Raw genomic sequence first — 22,791 nt, forward strand, 5'->3', positions numbered from 1 at the left:
GAAGTGTATTTCAAAAAAAAAAAAAAAACAAATATAAACCTCACACAGTCACACTTGTAAAATAGACAGAGCGAGAGACGCCCAAGGTGTCTTTAAAGAGTTTTGCTATATATAAATATAGTTGCATACTAATCTGTATACCGATACTAATTCATTCATACTTAAAATTTAAATTAATACTGTTTTTAATAAAATTTATTTTTTAACCAATCAAATCACATTAATATACAGATTAGTACATAATAAACCTTGCAAATATATTTTTCCATCTTTAAAACCCATTTGAAAGTGAAACCTAGATAGATCATAAGGCAGGACAACCCTAGAACACGTCTATATTTTGCTCTCTCGTTTGTTCATATCAAACACTCACCCTTCTCAGCTATCCATTTCTTCGAGTTTACTGTTTTTCATTTTTCATCCTTTCATTTTCTTCGCCATCGCTCCAACTCTCGTTTCTCTCTTTCCGCCGTCACCCCAGGTAAGCTCTCTTTCTGTCTCCATTCCTCTGTTTACGCATTTGTTAATACACATATACATATGAAGACATGTACACACACATATAGACGTGCATGCGCGTGTGATTTTATGTAATTAGGGCTTTCTTGACGTTGATTTAGATTATTTTCCGTATTTCAGTGATAAACTTCACCTGTTTTACAGGCGGAATTCTTGCTAGTACAGATCTGATTCCATAGGCTTTGATTCTTGGTTTTGCGGTTGTTAGGGTATCTGGAGTCCTGGTTTTTGTTCTAGTGAATTCAATTCTTCGCATTGAAAGAACGAATCTTCGATGGGTCGAAAGAAGCCGACCGCTCGTGGGGACGACGAGAGCGCCCCTGCTGCTGTGTCGAAATCGAAGAAGAAGGCGATCCTCATTGACGACGACGAGTACTCCATCGGAGTTGAGCTGTCCGAGGAGCCGGAGGTTCAAGAGAATGTTGTAATTACTGGGAAGAAGAAGGGTAAGAGGGGGGGCGCAAAAACTGCGAAGCCCAAGGACGATGAGGATGAAGATACTGAAAATGAAGGGGACGAAGTTTCCGAGATAGTGTTTACTGGGAAGAAGAAAGGGAAGTCGAAGAAGGGCGGTGGGACCAGTGTGTTTAGCGCGTCTGGTTTCGGGTTGTTGGGAGAGGATGATGATGAGGGGGAGGATGGACGGTCCGGACTAAATGGTGATAAAGATGGTGAGGATGATGATGAAAAATTGGTGAGCTTTTCGGGGAAGAAGAAGAAGAAGCTGTCCAAGGACTCAAACAAGAGTGGTGGTAGTTTGTTTAATGCATCAGCATTTGATGCCATAGATGATGATGATGTTGGGGGATACGAAGGTGAGGAGGTGGATAATTCTGTGGGAGAGACTAAGATCAAGGATGATGATGATGAGGATGAGCAGGTAATTGCTTTTACAGGGAAGAAAAAGAAGTCATCCAAAGGTAAAGGTGGAAACAAAGGTGGTGGTGGTGGTAGTAGCGTGTTTACAACTTCTGGTTTTGATAGGCTTGATGATGGGGATGAGGAGAGGGGTGAGAAAAAAGAAGAGGATGGAGATGTTGCTCCGAATACTTTCTCAGGTAAGAAAAAGAAGTCTTCGAAGAAGACCGGTGGTAGTTTCTTGAGTGTTGCGTTGGCTGATGAGGAGAATGATGATGATGCTTCTGCCTCTGGGGTTACCAGAGCTGTTGATGATGCTGTTGGGGATGAAGATGTCTCAGCATTCGCATTTATGGGTAAGAAGAAGTCTTCAAAGAAAAAGAGTAATAGTGTTTCTACCGAACTGGGAGAAGAATCTGAAGTCAGGGATGTAGGTGAACCTGAACAACCAAGGGCGGGAACTAATAATGTGGAAGCTGATAATTCTAAAGTTAACAGAAGTGAAGAGGTGAAGGAAACTTCTAAAAACAAAAAGAAGAAGAAGAAGAGTGGAAGGACAGCTGAAGAGGAGGATGATTTGGATAAGATTCTTGCAGAGCTCAGTCTGGGGCCTTCTCTATCAAAGCCGGCTGCTCCTCCACAAGAGGAGAAAATTGAGGTTCAGTCTGAATCAGTTACTTTGGCTGAAGAGAAGGAAGGTGAAGAAGAAGAGAGTGTGGAGTCTACTGCTGCAAAGAAGAAGAAGAAGAAGAAGGAGAAGGAAAAGGAGAAGAAGGCAGCAGCAGCCGCTGCCACCGTTTCAGAGGTGAAGGATGAAAAGCAGGATGAAACTATTACTGAATTGACAGAGCCAAGAAAAAACGAGGCTAAGAGTAGAGCTGCAGACAAGAAAGTGCCAAAACATGTTAGAGAGATGCAAGAAGCACTTGCTCGTAGGAAAGAGGCTGAAGAGAGGAAGAAAAGGGAAGAAGAGGAGAGGTTGAGGAAGGAAGAGGAGGAGCTGCGGAAGCAGGAAGAACTTGAGAGGCTAGCAGAAGAAGCTAAGCGCAGAAAGAAGGAAAAGGAAAAAGAGAAACTGCAGAGAAAAAAAGCAGAAGGAAAGCTTTTGACCACGAGGCAGCGGGAAGAAGCCAGAAGGTTGGAAGCAATGAGGAACCAGATACTGGCTAATGCAGGGGTGTTTCCCCCTTCTACAGACACCGTTGCACAAACTAAACGTCCCAAGTATCAGAATAAGAAGAAACCAACTCACCATCAAACAAATGGTGCTGACCCTGAGAAGGCAGTGGAAAATGTTGAGGTGACGGAAGAACCACAAGAGACTCTGACCAAGATGGATAGCATAGATTCAGAGAAAGTTGATGAGGAGTCAATGGATGTGGAGGAGAAATCTGAACTGGCTGAGACTGTTGAAGAGAATGGAATGGAAGAAGATGATGATGAGGATGAATGGGATGCAAAGAGCTGGGATGATGTTGCTGTTAATCTATCTATTAAAAGTGCATTTGCCGATGAAGAGGCTGAGCCTGAATCGGTTAAAAAAGTGAAAGGTACTATTCCAAATTCTCACATTGCCGGTAAGGTTTATGTTTATGTTTGTATTTGTGTTTTCTAATTGGCATGTTGTTATGATGTTTTCTACTTGGTTTTCTTGCACATTTCTACATTCACCTGCAAGTGTATGTTGGCAGATAGGATTTTCAAAATCTGGACAGGTGCAGTTTTGTTGTTGATATTTTCTGTTTTTTTTCCTCCATGGGTAGAACTCTAAAGGTATAATAGCAATGCATCATACAAGGCTATGTTCTGCATAATTGGCTTGTATATACTTGTGAAGTTTTGTTAGACAATCAGCAAGAAATAAATAATTAAATAAAAATTGGACTTGTAAAAAAAAATATACTTGTGAAATAACATTTACGAAAAAAGGGTCCAAAGGACCCTGCCTTGGAGAGGTTCCCCGACATCAAAAAAAAAAAAAAAACATTTACGAAAAAAAAAGAATCAAGAAGTCTACGACCATAGCAATGAGTTGAGCAACATTTAGTATTATATGCCTGGGATATCAGTGAAGATGAAATTAGCAAGTCCAACCCAGCCTGTATTTGGCATTTTATTTATTTTTATGGACTTCAAAATCTCTGTGGTCCCTAAAAAACATTCTGTAGCTATTATTTCTTAATAGAAACTTTGGAATTCCTTTGTACTACTACTTGTGTAGCGTTCTAGATCTTTTTCCGTATAAAGAAGAAAAGAAAGTATTAATACATGCATTTTTTAATTTAATGTTTGTCTTGGTAAGGTGGTTCTTGTAAATTTAGAGTAACTGGAAAATGTCCTATTACGGGTCTTATCCTCTGTGTGTGTGTGTGTGTGTTTGAATTATGTCGTCTTAGATCTAAATAGCTAGTGCCAAATGAGACAGGAATTTATGGTCCTACTTTCCAGACATATTTGCTTTGTGCACAAGTGGGAAGTTATTGGCGAGGAGTATGGCAGTATTGAATTGCCTAAAATTTCTCAGCATGGCATATGTCTCTTGTACAATCCACACTGCCAAACTAGAAATTAAAAGTTGACATATTAATTGAACGTGGGTTACAACTATATCTGATTTTGGAAGATCTAGTGCTAGAATTATTTCATAGGATTGACATATAAAAAAAAAAAAGAATTATTTCATCAGATTGCTAGGAATTGCCTTGCTAAGGTATATTGTCTTTGAGTAAAGTTTCTCTCTTCATCTTTTCATTTGTCCTACCACTGTTGACCAATTGTTTTTCTTGGGTTTTTCAATCTACAGCACCTCCTGCAACTTCCAAGCCAGCAGTTGCTGTTAAGAAAACCACTCCTTCCCAGCCAATAGCATCTCCAAATCTTGAGAACAAGAAAAAACAGGAGGCTGAAGTTTTGGACAAAAATAAGAGAAAAGATGTCTCCTTGAAAAAAGAAGCTTCAAGTTCAGATGCTACCTCCAAACCAAGTGAAGATAACCTTCGTTCCCCAATTTGCTGCATCATGGGTCATGTCGATACTGGTAAAACCAAGTTACTGGATTGTATCCGGGGTACTAATGTTCAGGAAGGTGAAGCTGGAGGTATCACTCAACAAATTGGTGCAACCTATTTTCCTGCTGAGAACATACGTGAGAGAACCAAGGAACTGAAAGCTGATGCTAAGCTGAAGGTCCCAGGTCTATTGGTTATTGATACCCCTGGGCACGAGTCATTTACTAATTTAAGGTCACGGGGTTCAGGTTTATGTGATATTGCAATTTTGGTTGTCGACATTATGCATGGCTTGGAGCCACAAACAATAGAATCACTTAACCTTTTAAAAATGAGGAATACAGAATTCATTGTTGCATTGAATAAGGTGAGGTTTGTTATGTAAGTTGCAGTTTGTGTAGGTATCCCCTCTTCCTTGTTGATGTTTATTTTTCTTCTTTTCTTTTTCCAATTCTGCAGGTGGACAGGCTTTATGGCTGGAAAACATGTCGCAATGCGCCAATTGTAAAGACCATGAAGCAACAATCTAAGGATGTACAAAATGAATTCAATATGAGGGTCACTCAGGTTTTGTACTTTCTTCCATTTCTCTTTGCTTCATTCTTGTTAGTTTGGCTCATTACACCGTGTTAATATTCTTTCTTTTTGTTGATTATCAGATTGTAACTCAGTTCAAGGAGCAAGGTTTAAATACTGAATTGTATTATAAAAATAAGGAAATGGGGGAAACTTTTAGCATTGTTCCTACAAGTGCTATTAGGTACTTCTTGTGGGCTATAGTTTTGTATTGACATAATATTCTAGGCATTTGTATTGTTTCGGGCTTTGCCTAATTCTTTGATTAATAAAGTTTGGTTACCTATATAAAAAAAAATATATTCTAGGCATTTCAGCTGCAAAAATTTTTATGTTATTGTCCTGATAGTTTGGCTTTGTGGATAATATAGTGGTGAAGGCATCCCAGATTTGTTACTATTATTGGTTCAATGGACTCAGAAAACTATGGTTGAGAAACTTACATATAGCAATGAAGTGCAGGTGTGCAATCATCTCATGTAATTTCATTTTCTCGAGTGCTTCATGATTGTAGTGCGGAAACCTGATTGTGGGTAAATTGTGCACCAGTGTACCGTGTTGGAAGTCAAGGTCATTGAAGGCCATGGGACAACTATTGATGTTGTATTAGTCAATGGAGTGCTTCATGAAGGAGATCAAATAGTTGTTTGTGGCATGCAGGCAAGCACCTAGAAAACTTGTTTCCACGTGATCTCATGCTAGCTTTCAAATTCATACAACTTTATTTCATGTTTTAGGGACCTATTGTTGCCACAATTCGAGCTTTATTGACGCCCCATCCAATGAAGGAACTTCGAGTTAAGGTATGGTTCTCTGTTTTGGCATCTTGATTTTGTTTTGTAGTTTTTGAGTAGGAAAAAATAGACCTCCAGATATGTGGGCCATACTTTAAAAGGTGTAGTTAAAGATACAATTGAAGTCTCATTGGAAAAGTCTCATTGGAATCATTGTAAAGATCAAGAACTTTTTCCTTCCAAGTAATGTGGGATCTCATATACTTCCTAGACTCATCACTCAAATGGATATCACAATCTACTCCCCTTAATTCCCGAGGTCCTCGTCAGGCCATTACACGTGCCTAGGATTGAATTTCATTTGCCCTCTACAAATCTACTTCTAATGTTCTGTTGGACGCAATTTTAGATGGTAAACTTGGCAGTATCTGACTGTTTTGAAATGCTAGATTTTGTTACTTCTCTTTGTTTCTTTCAACAGGAGGTCATGAGGGTCAAGCCACCCCTTCTCTTCTGAAGTTTGTGTTGATTGAGTGAAATAGCTTCCAAGTGTTTTTTAAAGCAGTCTATATCTGCCCAGTCTTAGGTTGGGTGATTTATCCAAAAGGAAAAAGATAAAAGTCCCACATTTGGTGGGGGAATTATGATGGAGGTTCATGAGCATGGTAATGTGTATTAAGTGCAAGTCCTACATTTGCTCTTTACTAGATAGAGCTAGGATTTACAATGATTCCAAGTTGCTCGAATTTTGACCTTGACTAGTCTTTTTGAAGTGATGCCAGCAGTTCCCTTGGATCTTTATTGTTTATTTATTTTCTTTTTCGTTTTATGTAAACTGTAAATTAAGTTATGTTGTGTTTGTTAGGCCTTGGCATAAGTTATGCTGCTTTAAATGGAAACACTATTGTGGTTTCAGGGGACTTATCTTCATCATAAGGAAATCAAGGCTGCAATGGGTATCAAAATTAGTGCACAGGTATTTTTGCACATCTTGAAGTCAAGGCCAATACAGTCTTATTTCGCTTGCGCAACTAATGTGAACGTGTTGGTTCTTTTGAAGGAAGTTTCTGATTTCTTGTGTTTATTTTAATGCAGGGCCTTGAGCATGCTATTGCTGGTACTGGTCTGTATGTTGTAGGGCCAGATGATGATTTAGAGGATGTTAAGGAAGCAGCCATGGAAGATATGAAGTCGGTCATGAGCAGGATTGACAGGAGTGGTGAGGGAGTTTATGTACAAGCATCTACTTTAGGCTCATTGGAAGCATTGCTGGAGTTTTTGAAGTCCCCAGCTGTAAACATTCCTGTTAGTGGCATAGGCATAGGGCCGGTACATAAAAAGGATGTCATGAAGGCCAGTGTAATGCTTGAAAAGAAAAGGGAATATGCTACTATCTTGGCCTTTGACATCAAACTTATGCCGGATGCTGAGGAACTTGCAAAGGACTTGGGTGTGACTATTTTTCAGGCTGATATCATTTATCACTTATTCGATCAATTTAAGGCCTATATTGACAATCTTAAGGAGGAAAAGAAGAAGGAGGCTGCTGATGATGCAGTCTTCCCATGTGTGCTTAAAATATTACCAAACTGCATTTTCAACAAGAAGGATCCAATTGTGTTGGGGGTTGATATACTTGAAGGCATTGCTAAGGTAATTATTTTTCGGCTGATTTTGCTTATTTATCCTTTTTAAGGGAGATTATAGTGTTTGTGAAGTATCATTGTTTGTCAGAATTTGTTATAGGGACTTTTTGTTTTGTCAATTTTGAGATGAGGGATGGTCGAAGGCTAGATTTTGTTACGATGCTTGGTGTGGAGATTAGTCTTTGAAAATTAATTTCCTGAATTTTTGTTTATAATTTCTACTTGTAAGGAGGCTTTGCTTGCAGAACTTGTGCAGATTCCTGACAATAGGCCATAGTGGAACATTACATTTATCAGATCAACACATGATTGAGACACTGAGGCAATCTATTCTTTGTGTGCATAGTGTGTTCTTTTAGGGTGAGAGGAGGGGTACGATGAAATACATTGTTTTCCCTTCAAAAAAGGGACTTCCGAAGGCAAATCCTTCTACCATGCGCGGAACCCCAGTTTGGAGGTTCATTCCCTTTGAAGGGGCATATGGGGGCATAAGGCTCCTTCAAGGGTAATATTCTTTGGGTGGTCAATAACCTTTGGGAAGATTCTTTCGGTGTATAATTTAAGAGAGAGAAGGGTTATAATAATAGATTTGTGGTGTATGTTCTAGTAGAGCAGGAAACCATTGATCACATTTTGCTTCATTGTGAAGTGGTTAAAGAGTATATGGGTATTACTTATTAAAAAAAAAAAAAGTTATATGGGTATTAATCTTTCATCTTTTTGGATTTGAGTGGGTTATGCACCATTGTGTGGTGGTGGAGTTGTAGGCTTGTTGACTAAGCTCTGTGGGAAGTGATGGTAAGATACATTTTTTTTTATTAGTAAAAGATTATATTAATAATACCCATATGTGGGTAGCCCAAGTGATAAGGCGAACTTGTGTGCATGATCCCCATGTCATAGGTTCGATTTCCCTTGGATCAAACTACAATTTGAGTGGAGGCCATGGCGGTGGGTTGCTGTGATAGTCCCCCAAGAGTTTAGGTTCCATGGTTGAGTCATAAGGGCTTTGCCGTGGGGTGGTAATCCTGGGCTGTCCGGCGAAGGGGGAATTGTTAGGGATGACATTGGTCGTGTTTTGGGTGGGTTTGCTCCTTGCTATGGTCAAGCCACTAATACTATTGCGGAATGTCAAGCTGTAATTGATGGCCTTCGAACGTGCAAGCAACTTGGTTGAGGAATTTTGTGGTAGAGTCGGATTCTAGTGTTATAGTGGGATCATTTGTCTCAGGTGTTTGTAATTTTTGGGAGGAAGCTCAATGTCTTGTTAGCGAGCTTAATGTTCAGTAAATTGGTGTTTAGAGAGGCTAATATGGTAGCAGATTTTTTGGCTAAACTTGGTATTAATGGTGGGTCTCTGAATTTTTTTGGGGAAGATGTTGGTACGGGAAGACTTAGAGGTCTTTTACGTTTGGATAGTTGTGGTTTCCCCTACATTAGACACTAGTTTTTTGTGGGGTTGGGTCTTGCATTATTATTTTTTTTGATAGATAATATGGATTTTATTCATGGTAAATAGGCATAGCCCAAGTACACGGGTAGTATACAAGAGAATAAACCTAATTACAATCTAAAGCAGAAACAGAACTAAAAAAAACATTACAAATGTTGATATCCCTTAAAAGATTATTCGCCCAAAAGGTTAAAGTGTTGAAGAAAAAGTCCCTAAGTTCCATCCTTGTGCGTTCACGATCTTCAAAACACCTCCCATTTCTCTCAAGCCATAGACACCAGAATAAGCACAGGGGGATCATTCTCCACTCCTCTATACTTCGCCTACTTCCAGCTGCTCCTTGCCAGCAAACCTAAAAATCCACCACTTGAAAAGGCATGACCCAAACGATACCTACCTTGTCAAATAACTCATTCCATAAAGCCGTTGCCATTTCACAATGAAGAAACAAATGGTTGACAGATTCACCATCATTTTTACACATGGTGCACCAGTCCATCACATAAAAGCCCATTTTCCTCAAATTATCGGTAGTTAAAACTTTCTCAAGCGACACCAACCAGCCAAAAAAAGCAACTTTACTGGGCACTTTAGCTTTCCAAATACATTTCCAGGAAAATGTTATATTACCAAGGCTAGTTAAGATCTTGTAATAGGATTTCACAGAAAATCTGCTTTTAGAATCATGGGTCCACTGCAGCATATCATCCCTGGTCTGATCAATCTTAGAAGCATAAAGGATAGCATAGAAATCAGCAGCTTCACTCACTTCCCAGTCCTGTAAGTCTCTAGAGAAATCCACATTCCAGATTAACATATTATTAGAGAACAAGTAAGAATCCGCCACAGCAGCCCCTTTACATGTAGCAATCCTGAAAAGGCGAGGGAATGCTAATTTAAGGGCTAGATCACCACACCATACATCATGCCAAAAAGAGATGTTAGATCCCGTCCCCACTTTGAGATTAGTGTTTCTGACAAAGTCCCCCCATCCCATTCGAATAGACTTCCATAGACCCACCCCAAACACCCCTTTTATTTCATTAGTACACCAATTCCCCCAAATCCTTCCATGTTTAGCATCAACAATCTGTTTCCACAAAGCAGTATCCTCATAGTTATACCTCCAGAGCCACTTCCCAAGAAGAGCTTTATTAAAAGTTTCAGATTCCGCACACCCAAACTTCCACAAGACACCGGAGTAGTAACCTTCTTCCAATTCACCAAGTGAAGTTTTCTTTCCCCCCCTTTTCCATCCCATAAGAAATTTCTAAAAATCCTCTCAATAAAATTTACCACCCTCATTGGGATGGGAAAAAGAGAGAGGAAATAAGTAGGTAAATTAGACAAGGTACTTTTAATTAATGTAACTCTGCCCCCTTTGGATAAATAGATCTTTTTCCAGCCAGCTAATCTCCTTTCAATCTTCTCAATCGCCCCATCCCAAATGGAAACAGAATTATGAGGAGCCCCCAAAGGTAAACCAAGGTATTTCATAGGTAGAGAAGAAACTTTGCAGCCCATAATATTAGCCAAATCATATATATTGCTGACTGAACCCACTGGAACGATTTCAGACTTATTTAGATTTATTCTAAGTCCAGAAACAGCTTCATAACATAACAATAAAGCTCTCAAGGCCCGAAGATGATCCTGGTTAGCTTCACTGAAAAGTAAAGTGTCATCTGCGAAGAGAAGATGAGAAACAGTGATGCAGCCCCTAGCAGCATCTCCCACCTTAAAGCCCGCCATATAACCTCTATCAATTGCCAACTCAATCATACGACTCAAGGCGTCCATGACTAAGACAAAGAGAAAAGGAGACAAGGGATCTCCTTGCCTTAAGCCACGAGAACTACTGAAAAAACCAGCCAGACAGCCATTCACCAAAATAGAAAACTTGGTTGTCGAAATACAATGAGTTATCCAAGAGCACCATTTCTCCCCAAAACCAAATCTCTTAAGCAAATAAAGAAGAAAATCCCAATTTACATGGTCAAAAGCTTTTTCCATGTCTAATTTAACTAAAATTCCAGATTGACCTGTCCTTATTCTGTTTTCCAAACACTCATGAGCAATAAGAACCGAATCAAGAATTTGTCTTCCCTTCACAAACGCATTTTGAGGCTTTGTAATGATTTTATCCATGACCATGCTGAGGCGATTGGCTAACACCTTAGAGAGGATCTTATAAACCCCGTTGACCAAGCTGATTGGTCGAAAATCCCTTATTTCAACAGCACCTGCCTTCTTAGGGATAAGAGCTAAAAAAGTAGTATTAAAACTCTTTTCGAATTTGCTGAAGGAGTAAAATTCTTCAAAAACTTTCATAACATCTTCCTTCAAAATATCCCAACAAGCTTGGAAAAAAGCCATAGAAAAACCATCAGGACCCGGAGCTTTATCCTTAGACATGCCCCTAACCACATCTAACACTTCATCTTCCTCAAAGGGCCTCTCCAGCCAAGTAGCAGTTTTGATTATCTATGGAGTCAAAAACCAGCCCCTCTAACTTGGGCCTCCAAGAGAAATCTTCCCGAAAAAGTTTCTCATGAAAATTCACAATATGCTCTTTTATCTCTTCCTTATCACAAATCACATTATCGTCAACCTGGAGGACATCTATGGCATTATTCCTGCGATGTGAATTAGCCATTCTATGAAAAAATTTCGTGCATTTGTCTCCTTCCTTGAGCCATAAAATCCTGGATTTTTGCCTCCAAGAGATTTCTTCCATAAGCATTAATTTATTAATATCCGCCAACACCCTTGTCTTCAATTCCTTTTCATCACTAGAAATTGTATCCCTCAACTCCTTTTCCTCCAAATTATACAACTGTTCTAGTAGGCGTAATCTGTTGTTCTTGACATTGCCAAAAAACTCAACATTCCATTTCTTCAAATCTCTTTTGAGTTCCTTTAATTTTCCTGCCAAGATAAAGCTGGGTGTACCAAAAAAGTGATAGGAGGCCCACCACCTTCTAACTCTATCAACGAAACCTTCCTCCTTCAACCACATATTTTCAAATTTAAAGGGTCTTGGACCACTAGCATTGCCCCCACAGTCCAACAAAATAGGATAATGGCCAGAAACCAGACGCTGTAACCTTTTCTGACTTAACTCCGGAAAAATGGCTTCCCATGATGCTGAAACAAGAAATCTATCGATGCGGGACCAAGCCCTTCCGTTTGACCAAGTGAAATCTCCACTCACCATGGGCAAATCAATCAATTGCATGTCGGAAATAAATTCAGAAAAGTCAAACATGGCTTTAGAAATAATCGAATCTCCATCTCTCTCACAAGGAAAACGGGTAATGTTGAAATCCCCTCCAATGCACCATGGAAGATCCCACCAACTACAAATGCCCGCAATTTCATCCCACAATAATCTCCTACAAGCATCTAAATTTGGCCCATAAATACCAGCAAAAGCCCATTCAACACCATCAACTACGTTCTTAAAATGGCAAGCCACCAAGAATTCTCCCACATAATGATTAACCACTTCCACTACCCTTCGATCCCACATAACAATGATACCTCCGGAAGCTCCATTAGAGACTAACTCAACCCAGCCCACATAGTTACAATTCCATAAATTATGAATCACCGAATGGCAAACCGCTTTCAGTTTAGTTTCTTGGAAGCAGTAGATATCGGCCTTCCACTGTCTTAACATATTTTTCACACGAAGACGCTTTCTAAAGTCGTTCAACCCCCGAACATTCCAAGAAATAATTTTAGGTTTCATAATAAAACATTAACAGCCCTCTCCTTACCTTTATCTCTAAAGGTACTCCCACCCTTGGAATTGTAATTAACCGTGCATTCCAACCTCTTGAGCTCCCTTTCCTTTTTAACTGCAGATCTTGCCAGGGCAGGATGCCCGGCTTCAATTGCCGTGAGAAGAGCTCTGAATTGCTCTTCATAACCCTCACAAGAAATTCCAAGAAAACTACTAAGGTCTTCTGCCTTTCTTACAACTCAATCAGAAGGATTACTAGACCAATCAATACCAGGGCTAAAAGAGCATAATGGAACAAGATCAATGTCATCATCAGAGTCTGGTAATTCACCAGATTCACCTAATGTAGAAACATCCCCACCTAACACCAATTGCAGTTCAGAATTAGAAAACTTAGAGCAAGGAACCCGTGTAGATACAGACCCTATTTCACCCTCGGTAACAGCATCAGCAACTTCAACAGCATCCCCTTTTGTTGAAACAAAAGTGGACTTCACAATCCCCACCTCTGATGTAGAACTCGACTCCCCTGAGGAATTGCCAGCCTCTTCCTCTTCATTCGGATCTGCTTGTACCCCTAGCTGCTCCTCAGAAACAGCCTCCAAACTCGCTAGCACCAAACAAGGATGATCACCCGAACCTGTCGGCAATTTCTATGAAGACAGAGGTGCAGCCGAGGCGTTATCTTCCTTAGAAACGGCTTCTCGACCCTGCTGCTTGAACCGAGATTCAGGAACCCTACTTACTGTAGAAGTTCGGGACGTCGGAAAGCCTCCAGAGGGTTCGCCGGCAACTGCCGGCGACGTCTGTGTCAGTGAAGAGGCCGGAGCAACCACCAGGTCACCTGGTAACGGATTGAGGTTTGCGGAGGCCGAAATATCGGCTTGTCTGAGTATCGGCTTGAGAGCAACCCGTAACCGAGGTTCGGGGCTTGTAAATGGGCTCACAACCCGTGGATTTGAGGCCCGTTGGCCTGGATGGGATGAAGGGTTAAGAGGGGTGGGGTCCCGTGGGCTTGAAGGCTGTTGGGGTAAAGAGGTGGGTTTAGAATTTAAGTTGGAAGTAATTGGGCCCGGCCCACCCTCTGGCCCTCCCAAAACAACCAGATTCTTGCTCTCATTTAGAGACCCTTATCTTCCAACTTTGGGAAAGGATTTTTCAGAAACATGCAGAGAATTTGACGCCGAAGGAGTAGGTGCCAAAGTCTCCTTACCCAGTCCCATCACCATATTCAGTCCCAAATCAACTTTTTACACCAGTAAAGAAACTTCTTCCAGCACGCCAGAAAGCTGTGCTCTGACAGCCCAAAGTACTCCCTCTACTTCCCCTACTGTTTTTCCCGACATGAGACGTCCCCGTGTCCCCTGGGAAAGGACCAGCTGCCTTCTCCTTCTCTTCCATGGCGGATTTGAAAGCTGCCTCAGAACCAACCACCATGGCATAGGATTTCGGGGCCTGGACAGACTTTCCATCCCTTCGTGACACTAGTTGCGCCACCGTGTGTTCCACTGTTTTTTTTAAATTGTAGACAAAGCCTTCCCAGCCGTTGCCATTTAAACCTTCTGGAATGATCACTGAGCCTCTTCTCCTTCCATTATTATATTCCTCCAATAGAAGGTAATAACCTCTAGAATTTCTGAGAAGCTGTATAGTAAACATCCCGTTACCCACCCTCTGTTTTTTGAAGAAATCTCCACGCCATCTGGTTCTAATGGCTTCCCCCACCATATTCACCACCCAAGAGGCCGTCGAGCCATTTAAAAGAATGAAAAGAGACATCCTTCTGCTCTTCTCGGTGATAGGGAAGTTATTGGCCCCCTCTTTCGCAAAGATGAAAGTTTTCGATTCTACTGAAAAACGTCTAAGCTCTTCCATCATAAAGAAACAGGAAAAAGAAAAGAAAAAAGAGGAGAAAAAAGAGAAGGGAAACTGTGGAAGAAGGGAGAAAGAGAGAAAGAGAAAGAGAGGGAAAGAAAGAAGGAATCAGCTCCGGCGAGAGGCGCCGGAGTTGGGGTTGGGTGCAAACATGAGACACTCAGACACTCAGATAGTTGTAAGGGGAAATCAGAACAGTCTCAACCGAAGCAATGTTTCCAATTAAACAAGAAATATATGGGTCTTGCATTATTAAATCGGGATGTTATTTGTTACTATGGTATTTCTGTGGTATTCCTCCGCTATAAGTGAGAGTTTTTTTAATAAAATTGGGAGGGGATTACTCATGGACAGGTGACCTTCGTCTATTTCTTAAAATAATAATAATAATAATAATGGGCATAGCCCAAGTATACAGGAAGTATACAAGAGGTAACACCTAGCTAAGAGGAAGAAATAGAAACAAGAAAATCATGAAAATCTAGCCCATTGAGGTCAACAACTTTAGCCCATAGGAATAATGTATTAACAAAGAATAATCTAATCTCCTCCAGTGAGTGTTCCCTAGCTTCAAATTCTGATCATTTCATTCCTTCCATATGCACCATAAAATACAATCTAATCTCCTCCATGGTAATATTGAAGTTTGGACGTTAAATTAAAACTGTCTATTTTGTATACTCCCGTCTACATGGGCTTTGCCTAGTTGCATTCAATCAATAAAGTTTATTACTTATAAAAAATATATATATATATATATTGAAGTTTGGAGGAGGTTCCTTTGTATTTAATGTGGTGTATTTGATGAGCGCAATGTTTGAACCTTTGAGGATGGTGTTAAGAGTCAATATGCACGACTCCCTTCATAGTTGGATGGTGGCTGCCCACAACAGCTCTTGATTTGTTAGTGTTTTGGATTTATGGACTCTTAATTTTTTTCTGCTATTCGGTAGGGTGTTTCTCTTGTATATTCTATGTGTGCATGGGATGTGTACCTTTGTGATATTAATAAGATTGACTTAGTTTCCAAGGAGGAGTTTATCCCTTGTGCGTCTGGTTGGAGAAAAGAAGGAAAGAGGGAGATGGTAAAGTTCTAACATGTTTCTGAATAGTCTAGGTTCAAGATCTTGCTGCTGAAGTAGCATAACTTTTGAGAAGTATTCTGCAATTTTATGCAAGAAACTTCTATTTTTCATCCTTTTACTATCATCCTCTCAACATCCCTTGGTGTGGCATCATATGATTGGTCCATAAGTGGAACATAACAAGTAGTCTCCTATCATTTTATATCACATCATAAGATGGTGAGAGGATGGTGGTGAAACAGATGGTGAGAAGCATTACTCTCCATACACTGTTGTTTATCTTAATACTGTGTTGAAGGTTTTGAACTTATTTTAACGTGCCTTTCTAACAGCTCCAGAATTCAACTGTATCTGCTTAAGTATTTTTTTTTTGTCTTGAATTGAGTCGGGACTTGGGATACACCATGTTGTCTACCTAGTTTTTCGACTGAGGCCACCTTAGTGTTCTTGATCTTTTGCCTTAATTTATGGCTTATTTATCGCCATAAATATCTTGTATGGTACATAATTCCTTTTTTTGATCAGTTTGTATGGCACAGAATTCCTGAGTGGTCTCAAGGCTAATGAATGCCAATCCTGACATTTCTCTGCAACGTCAGCTTTAATGGATAATGCTTATTATCAGATGCCCCTAGAGTTTGTGGTACACTGAAGTATACCACAAACTTATCAAATAAGTTTGTGGTACACGGAAGTATATTTGGTTTATACTTTTATGCATATCTGATATCATCTGCTTTCTGCACAGGTTGGTACTCCGATTTGTATTCCACAGCGGGATTTCATTGATATTGGACGAATTTCATCCATTGAAAATAATCATAAACCTGTGGATATTGCAAAGAAAGGGCAGAAAGTTGCGATAAAGGTAGATACTTGTGATGCAGTATTGAATGCTTTATCAATTTACTTTAGAGAGTGCTTGTCTGTCCCATAGAATTAAATGGGTTCATCATGTTTCATGGAACATTTGAACACAAAGGGCAGGTATTAAAAAGTTTAAAGACGTAAGTAGTTTAAAGATAAGAAATAGTTTTTTGGTATCTAATTGGCATCCATGATGTAACTTGGTTAAATTGATTCTTAGCATCAAGTTTCTTTAGCTTTGAAAATAGGTGGTTGGATTTAATTGGGTTTTAATAAACTAGGGGTAATTTTTTTTTTGATAGATAAGAGATAAATTTTATTGATACGAATGAAATAGGCATAGGCTGTGTACACAAGAAGTATACAGAAAAACACCTAAATACATTCTAAGTGCGATGAATTAAAGATATGAACATTATCCCCATTTAGTACAATAGTGGAAAACCAAAGCAGTAAATTGTAGAGAGAGAAATTCTTTAACTTCTCCATTGTACGTTTGTTATCTTCAAAGTAATGCTCATTTCTTTCCGACCAAATACACCACATGATACACAACGGGATTATCTTCCACTCCGCTGCCACTTGATGACAACCTTGTATCTTCCTCCAACACCCGAACAAATCCACCACCTTCAAAGGCATAACCCAAGCAACATCAAACCTTTGAAAGATCTCATCCCATAGCCCCCTGCTACCTCACAATGAATTAAAAGATGATCCACAGATTCTCCATTCTTCTTGCATATATAACACCAATTTTTATTTTTTTTGATAGATACGAGAATATTATTGAAATGAATGAAAAATGCATAAGCCATGTACACCAGAAGTGTACAGAAGAACACCTAAATACATTCTAGCTACGCTGAATTAAATACAAAAATTCATGAGCATTATCCCAATTTAGTACAATAGCAGAAAACCAAGACAATAGAGTGCAGAAAAAAATTCTTCAGCTCCTCTCTTGTTCATTCCTTATCCTCGAAACAATGTGCATTCCTTTCTGACCAAAGACACCACATGATACATAGCAGAATCATCTTCCACGCCGCAGTCACCTGATGACAACCTTGCAACTTCCTCCAACAATCCAACAAATCCACAACCCTCAGGGGCATCACCCAAGGAACATCAATCATTTGAAAAATCTCATCCCACAACCCCCTTGCTACCTCACAATGCAATAGTAGGTGGTCCACAGATTCTCCATTCTTTTTGCACATATAGCACCAATCTACCATCACTACACATTTCCTCTTTTTCAGATTATTTGTGGTCAAGATCTTCCAAAGGGCGGCATTCCATACAAAAAAGGCTGCTTTGGAGGGCACACGAGACCTCCATACATTCTTCCAAGGGAACAGAGAATGATCTTGTGTTGACAAAATTTTATAATACGCCTTAATAGTACATTTCTTATGATTATTAGACCTCAACTTCAAACTATCCCTTTGTGTCATAGGAGTCCCATTGGAGTATAGTAGCTGAGAAAAGCAGATACAATAGGTAGTTTCCAATCATGGAAATCCCTATTAAAAAGAATTTTCCACTGGTGAGGGCGATGAGAAAAGAGTCCATATCTGCCACTAAAGCTTCCCTATTCGCTGCAATACGATAAAGAGCCGAAAATGCCCTCATGATCCCCACACCATACATCTCACCAAAAGTTGAAGCGATTGCCCTCACCAACTACAAAGCAAATATGATTCTCAAAATGTGGCCGCCCCCTCCTTATAAACTTTCATAAACCCACATCATACCCCCCTGTCGCTTCGTTGGAGCACCAACCACCCCAAGCAGCTCCATATCTTACATCAATAATTGCCTTCCACAATGATCCCCCCTCCAAATGATATCTCAAAAGCCATTTCTCCAATAATGCTTTATTAAAAGTTTTCAAGTCACACACTCCCAACTCCCCATACACAACTGGAGCACACACTGTCCTCCATTTAACTAGATGGAACTTCTCCTCTTCCCCCATACCCCCCCCATAAGAACGCCCTAAGAGTTTCTCGATCCTATTTACCACCCTTATAGGCATAGGAAATAGAGATAAAAAAATATGTAGGAAGGTTGGTAAGGGTGCTCTTAATAAGGGTGAGACGACCCTCTTTCGATAAATACATCCGTTTCCAACCAGCCAACATTTTCTCTATATTCTCCACCACCTTATCCCATACAGCTCTAGTCTTAAAAGTTTCCCCACAACGGAAGGCCCATATATTTCATTGGCAAATAAGACACCTTACAATCCAAGATGCTTGCTAAATTGAGAATATTTGAGACCGCACCCATTGGAACTATCTCGGACTTACTAAGATTCACCTTGAGCCCTAACACTGCTTTAAAGCAAAGTAATAGTGCTAGTAGAGTTTGGATTAGGCTAGTGTCCGCATCACAAAAGAGTAAATATCATATACAAATAACAGATGTGAGATGATAATAGAGTCACTAGTGCCATTGCCCACCTTATAACCATATAATAGACCACCATCCACAGCGGCCTGTACCATCCGACTAAGAACCTCCATAAATATAGCAAACAATAGGGGAGATAATGGATTGCCTTGCCGTAAACCTCGAGAACTATTAAAAAAACCAGCAGGTGTATCGTTGATTAGAACTGAAAACCAAGCAGTAGAAATACAGTGACACAGAAATATAGTGACGCATCCAAGAAATCCACCTATCACCAAATTCACACTTCCCAAGCAGTTATAATAGGAATTCCCAATTCACATGATCATAGGCCTTCTTCATGTTAAGCTTGCAAAGAATAACTAGACCTCCCTCCTTCAACTTGTGATCCAAGCACTCATTTGCAATGAGCACCGAGTCAAGAATTTGTCTCCCTTGAATAAAAGCGTTTTGAGGCTTGGAGATAATATGTTCCATTACACGGCTTAACCGGTTGGCAAGAACTTTCGAGATAATCTTGTATACACCACTAAACTAGGCTTATAGGGCAAAAATCCTCCATAATCGAAGCCCCGTGTTTCTTGGGAGTGAGCAATAAACGTCGCATTAAGAGATCTTTCAAACTTTTGAAAAGAATGAAGTTCACTAAAGACTTGGATGACATCACCCTTCACCATGTCCAAATAAGTTTGAAAGAAGCCCATAGAGAAACCATCCGGGCCCTGTGCTTTATCCTTAGTCATACCAGAGATAACCTTGTAAATCTTATATTCATCAAAAGGTCTATCCAACACGCTCACACTTTGAGAATCAATTGCCTCAAAAGACAGGGCATCAATCTTTGGCCTCCAAGCAACCGGTTTAGTGAGAAGGGTTTCATCAATATGATTCTCTAATTTGGAAGGAGAAGACAACACCTCAGTAACTGAATGTAGCGTCTCGATAGCATTACTGCACCGATGTGAATTTGCCACTTTGTGAAAATATTTCGTACATTTGTCACCCTCTTTCAATCAAAGGGCCCTGGATTTTTGACGCCATGAGGTCTCCTTTGACAACAAAATTCTCTCCAAATTTATTATAACCATGCCCTTCCTCAAAAGCCTTTCCTCCAAAATCTCACCCAATAATTCCCATCCCTCTAACTCCTACAATTCCTCCAAGAGGATAGCCTTCTAATAATCAATTTGGCCAAATACTTCCAGGTTCAAATTCTTTAGGTCTTGTTTCAAAGCCTTCAACTTACTTGCAAGAATAAAACTTGGAGTACCAGAGAATTGATACGATGACCACTAAGCACTCACCAACTTTACAAAACCATTTGCTATTAGCCACATGTTATGTTTTCAAATTTGAAGTACCGGCGACTGCTCTGAATGCCCCCACAATCTAGGAGAATAGGAAAATGATCAAAACTGACTCAAGCTAGCTGTCTCTAACAAACCTTCGGAAAATGGGCTTCCCATGCTGGAGAGACAAGGAATCTATCAAATTTCGACCATATCCGTCTGTTAGACCAAGTGTACTCGCCTCCTACCAGGGGAAGGTCTGTGAGATTTAGATAAAAAATTAACTCGAAGAACTCTTTCATGGCCACAGAATTCCGATAAAGTCACAATCGCTCACTATGAAAGTGAGTAATATTAATATCGCTCTCCATACACCATGGCACATCCCAAATGGAGTATAGACCCTCCAACTCCTCCCATAACCTTCCCCTATCCTTGTCCACATTAGGATTGTATATGCCTATAAATGCACATTCCCATCCGAGCACCCCCATAAGCTCTGCACAATATTTACGGGGTGTTTGATAGTCTAACCATCCATAAGTTGTGCATATTCCTAACGCTTGCTTATTTTTTTGTTATTGCAGTATTGTTAATAGTATTGTTTATATTTTCACTAGGCACATACTGTTTGTCCTGAAATTTCCACATTATAAATGGTATGTCATCTCCCATCTTTAAGACGTGTTCAGTAACAACATGCTTGACCAGCCTCTTTTGTATGTTACTTTCCAAGGGAAAGGGATATCTGAAGGGAAATGTCTGAACTCTAGTTGGAAATTTAACCACCAACAGAACTTGTGTTGCTAGATCGAGCCAACTTAACTGGAAGTTGGCTTACTGTTCCATTTTCTTTGTGCGTTTACAGATACTTGGCACAAATCCCGAGGAGCAGCAAAAGATGTTTGGTAGACACTTTGAGCTTGATGATGAGCTTGTCAGTCACATCTCACGAAAATCAATTGATGTACTTAAAGCTAATTACAGGGTAAGTGATCAAATCTCACAGATGGGTGTATACTAACCCAATCGGCTAGCTAGTCCTAGTGGGGCCTGGTCGGGTGGCTCATTTCATTTCTAGCACCCCATATATTCCCTCAATTTGCTATCTTCATGGATTTACAATTATTGCCCATTTGTAACTTTGAAATATGCAGGATGATCTGTCAATTGAGGAGTGGAAACTGGTTGTGAAATTGAAGACTCTTTTCAAGATACAATGATGATGCATCAAGAGTAGCTTTTCAAGAACAAGGGGGCTCTGCCGACTGGTTTGTTTCATGCAAAGATGCGAAAAGAATTTGGTGGAAAATAGGTTTTGGTCCATCTTGTGGCCAGTCGGTTGCCAAAGGGCGGAAGACTATCAACTGGATTATATGTGGAAGGAAGGTGGTGCAAGGTTGTACCGTCTTCCTGTCTTACAGCCTTTGTCCAAAAGTAACCACTGGAATTGGTCTGATTTTTGTGAAATAATGTTGATGTTATTTTTTGGAGTGGGGTATAAGGAAGAGGTTTCTTTTTTTTTTTCTTTTTTTCTTTTTTTCTTTTTTCTTTTTTGGGGAAAAAAAGCAGGCAATTGCGGGAACTTAATCTGGGATTGTGGTTATATATAAGAGGTGTCCCTGTCAGCCTGACACCAAAATACAAAATTCATGGATAACAAGTTGTCTTCACTGAGAAGTATCACAAGATATCATCGTGTACATACTTTTTCGTTTTATTTGTTATCTTCCTTATTATATATACGAGCTTATAACTTACGCAATGCGCGGATTATTATTTATATTAAATTTTATAAATCTAAATAGTTGATTATGTATACTAGCTATTACAACTATTAAAAAAATGTAAATAAAATATATATAAAACAGAAAATGCCACTTTATTAATAAAAATTTAATAAAAAATGCCTATATAAAATGTATATGAAGAATGCCTAGTTGCCAATCGGCACCTGATTTTCTTTCTGCACCAGCTTACGTTACACCAAAGTTGTAGAGATTCAGACACATTAAGGTTAACTTTTTCGTCAATATATATTTTATTTAAATAAAATAAAAGAGGGTCAAACAATCTAATCCAGAATTTATATTGGAAAGGAAATTAAAAAGGCACGTACTTCGAAAAAAATACATCATCACCCAATGAAGACCTAGTTGGAAAGTTTGAGACAAGAGGAATAAGAAGAAGAATGAAATTACTAATTATTCACAGAACTTTGGATTGAAGTTTCTGTGATGGAGCCATGGTGAAATCTCTCATTTGATATTTTATTTATAAAGTGAGAGAATGCGAGATGGGGACTTGTGGAGGGTCGCTCAGCACGATGCGTGGAGGCCAGTTGACACAATGCCGAGGTCGTGTTGCAACGCCATGGGCTTCAAATGGCGGATCGTCGCGCCTTATAAATTCTAGTCCTCCATGCTTTTGCTTCCCATCAAAACCCCTTCGAGAGTTCTTCGATTTCTTTTACCCAAGTTTGACTGTCTCTCTTTGTTCTGTTTTCTCTTATTTTATTTCCGCCGATAATAAAACATGTATTTCAAATGGGTTTTTGTTAGAGTTGGCCTCGAATAATACAGAGGAAAAAAAAAGTTGCCTCAGTTCGTATGTGTACCAAAAATTTATGATGATGAAAGAAATAAACAACAGGCATAGCAAACCTGGTGATTCTTGGCCACTTTGCACCGTTGGTGGAGGAGACAGTTGGTC

The 22,791-nt window shown here is 39.7% G+C and overlaps 1 protein-coding gene across 4 annotated transcripts; it reads left to right on the forward strand.

Annotated features, from left to right (window-relative positions):
• Window positions 1–298: 298 nt before the first annotated feature.
• On the forward strand, window positions 299–21,844 carry LOC122297157 (eukaryotic translation initiation factor 5B-like). Of its 4 annotated transcripts, none has more exons than XM_043107069.1 (13): window positions 299–481; window positions 640–2,954; window positions 4,181–4,752; window positions 4,845–4,952; window positions 5,045–5,145; window positions 5,333–5,423; window positions 5,511–5,621; window positions 5,699–5,764; window positions 6,612–6,671; window positions 6,791–7,348; window positions 16,251–16,370; window positions 20,948–21,067; window positions 21,237–21,844. In XM_043107069.1, exons 2-13 carry the CDS (start codon window positions 794–796, stop codon window positions 21,300–21,302), a joined length of 4,134 nt encoding a protein of 1,377 aa, XP_042963003.1. In that variant the 5' UTR covers window positions 299–481; window positions 640–793; the 3' UTR covers window positions 21,303–21,844. The 4 variants fall into 4 exon arrangements, with proteins under 4 accessions (XP_042963003.1, XP_042963002.1, XP_042963004.1 ...); XM_043107068.1 differs by having other exon boundaries at window positions 664–2,954; XM_043107070.1 differs by having other exon boundaries at window positions 728–2,954.
• The last annotated feature ends 947 nt before the right edge of the window (window positions 21,845–22,791 follow it).

The sequence above is a fragment of the Carya illinoinensis genome, chromosome 15 (assembly GCF_018687715.1).
Source record: "Carya illinoinensis cultivar Pawnee chromosome 15, C.illinoinensisPawnee_v1, whole genome shotgun sequence".
NCBI lineage: Eukaryota > Viridiplantae > Streptophyta > Magnoliopsida > Fagales > Juglandaceae > Carya > Carya illinoinensis.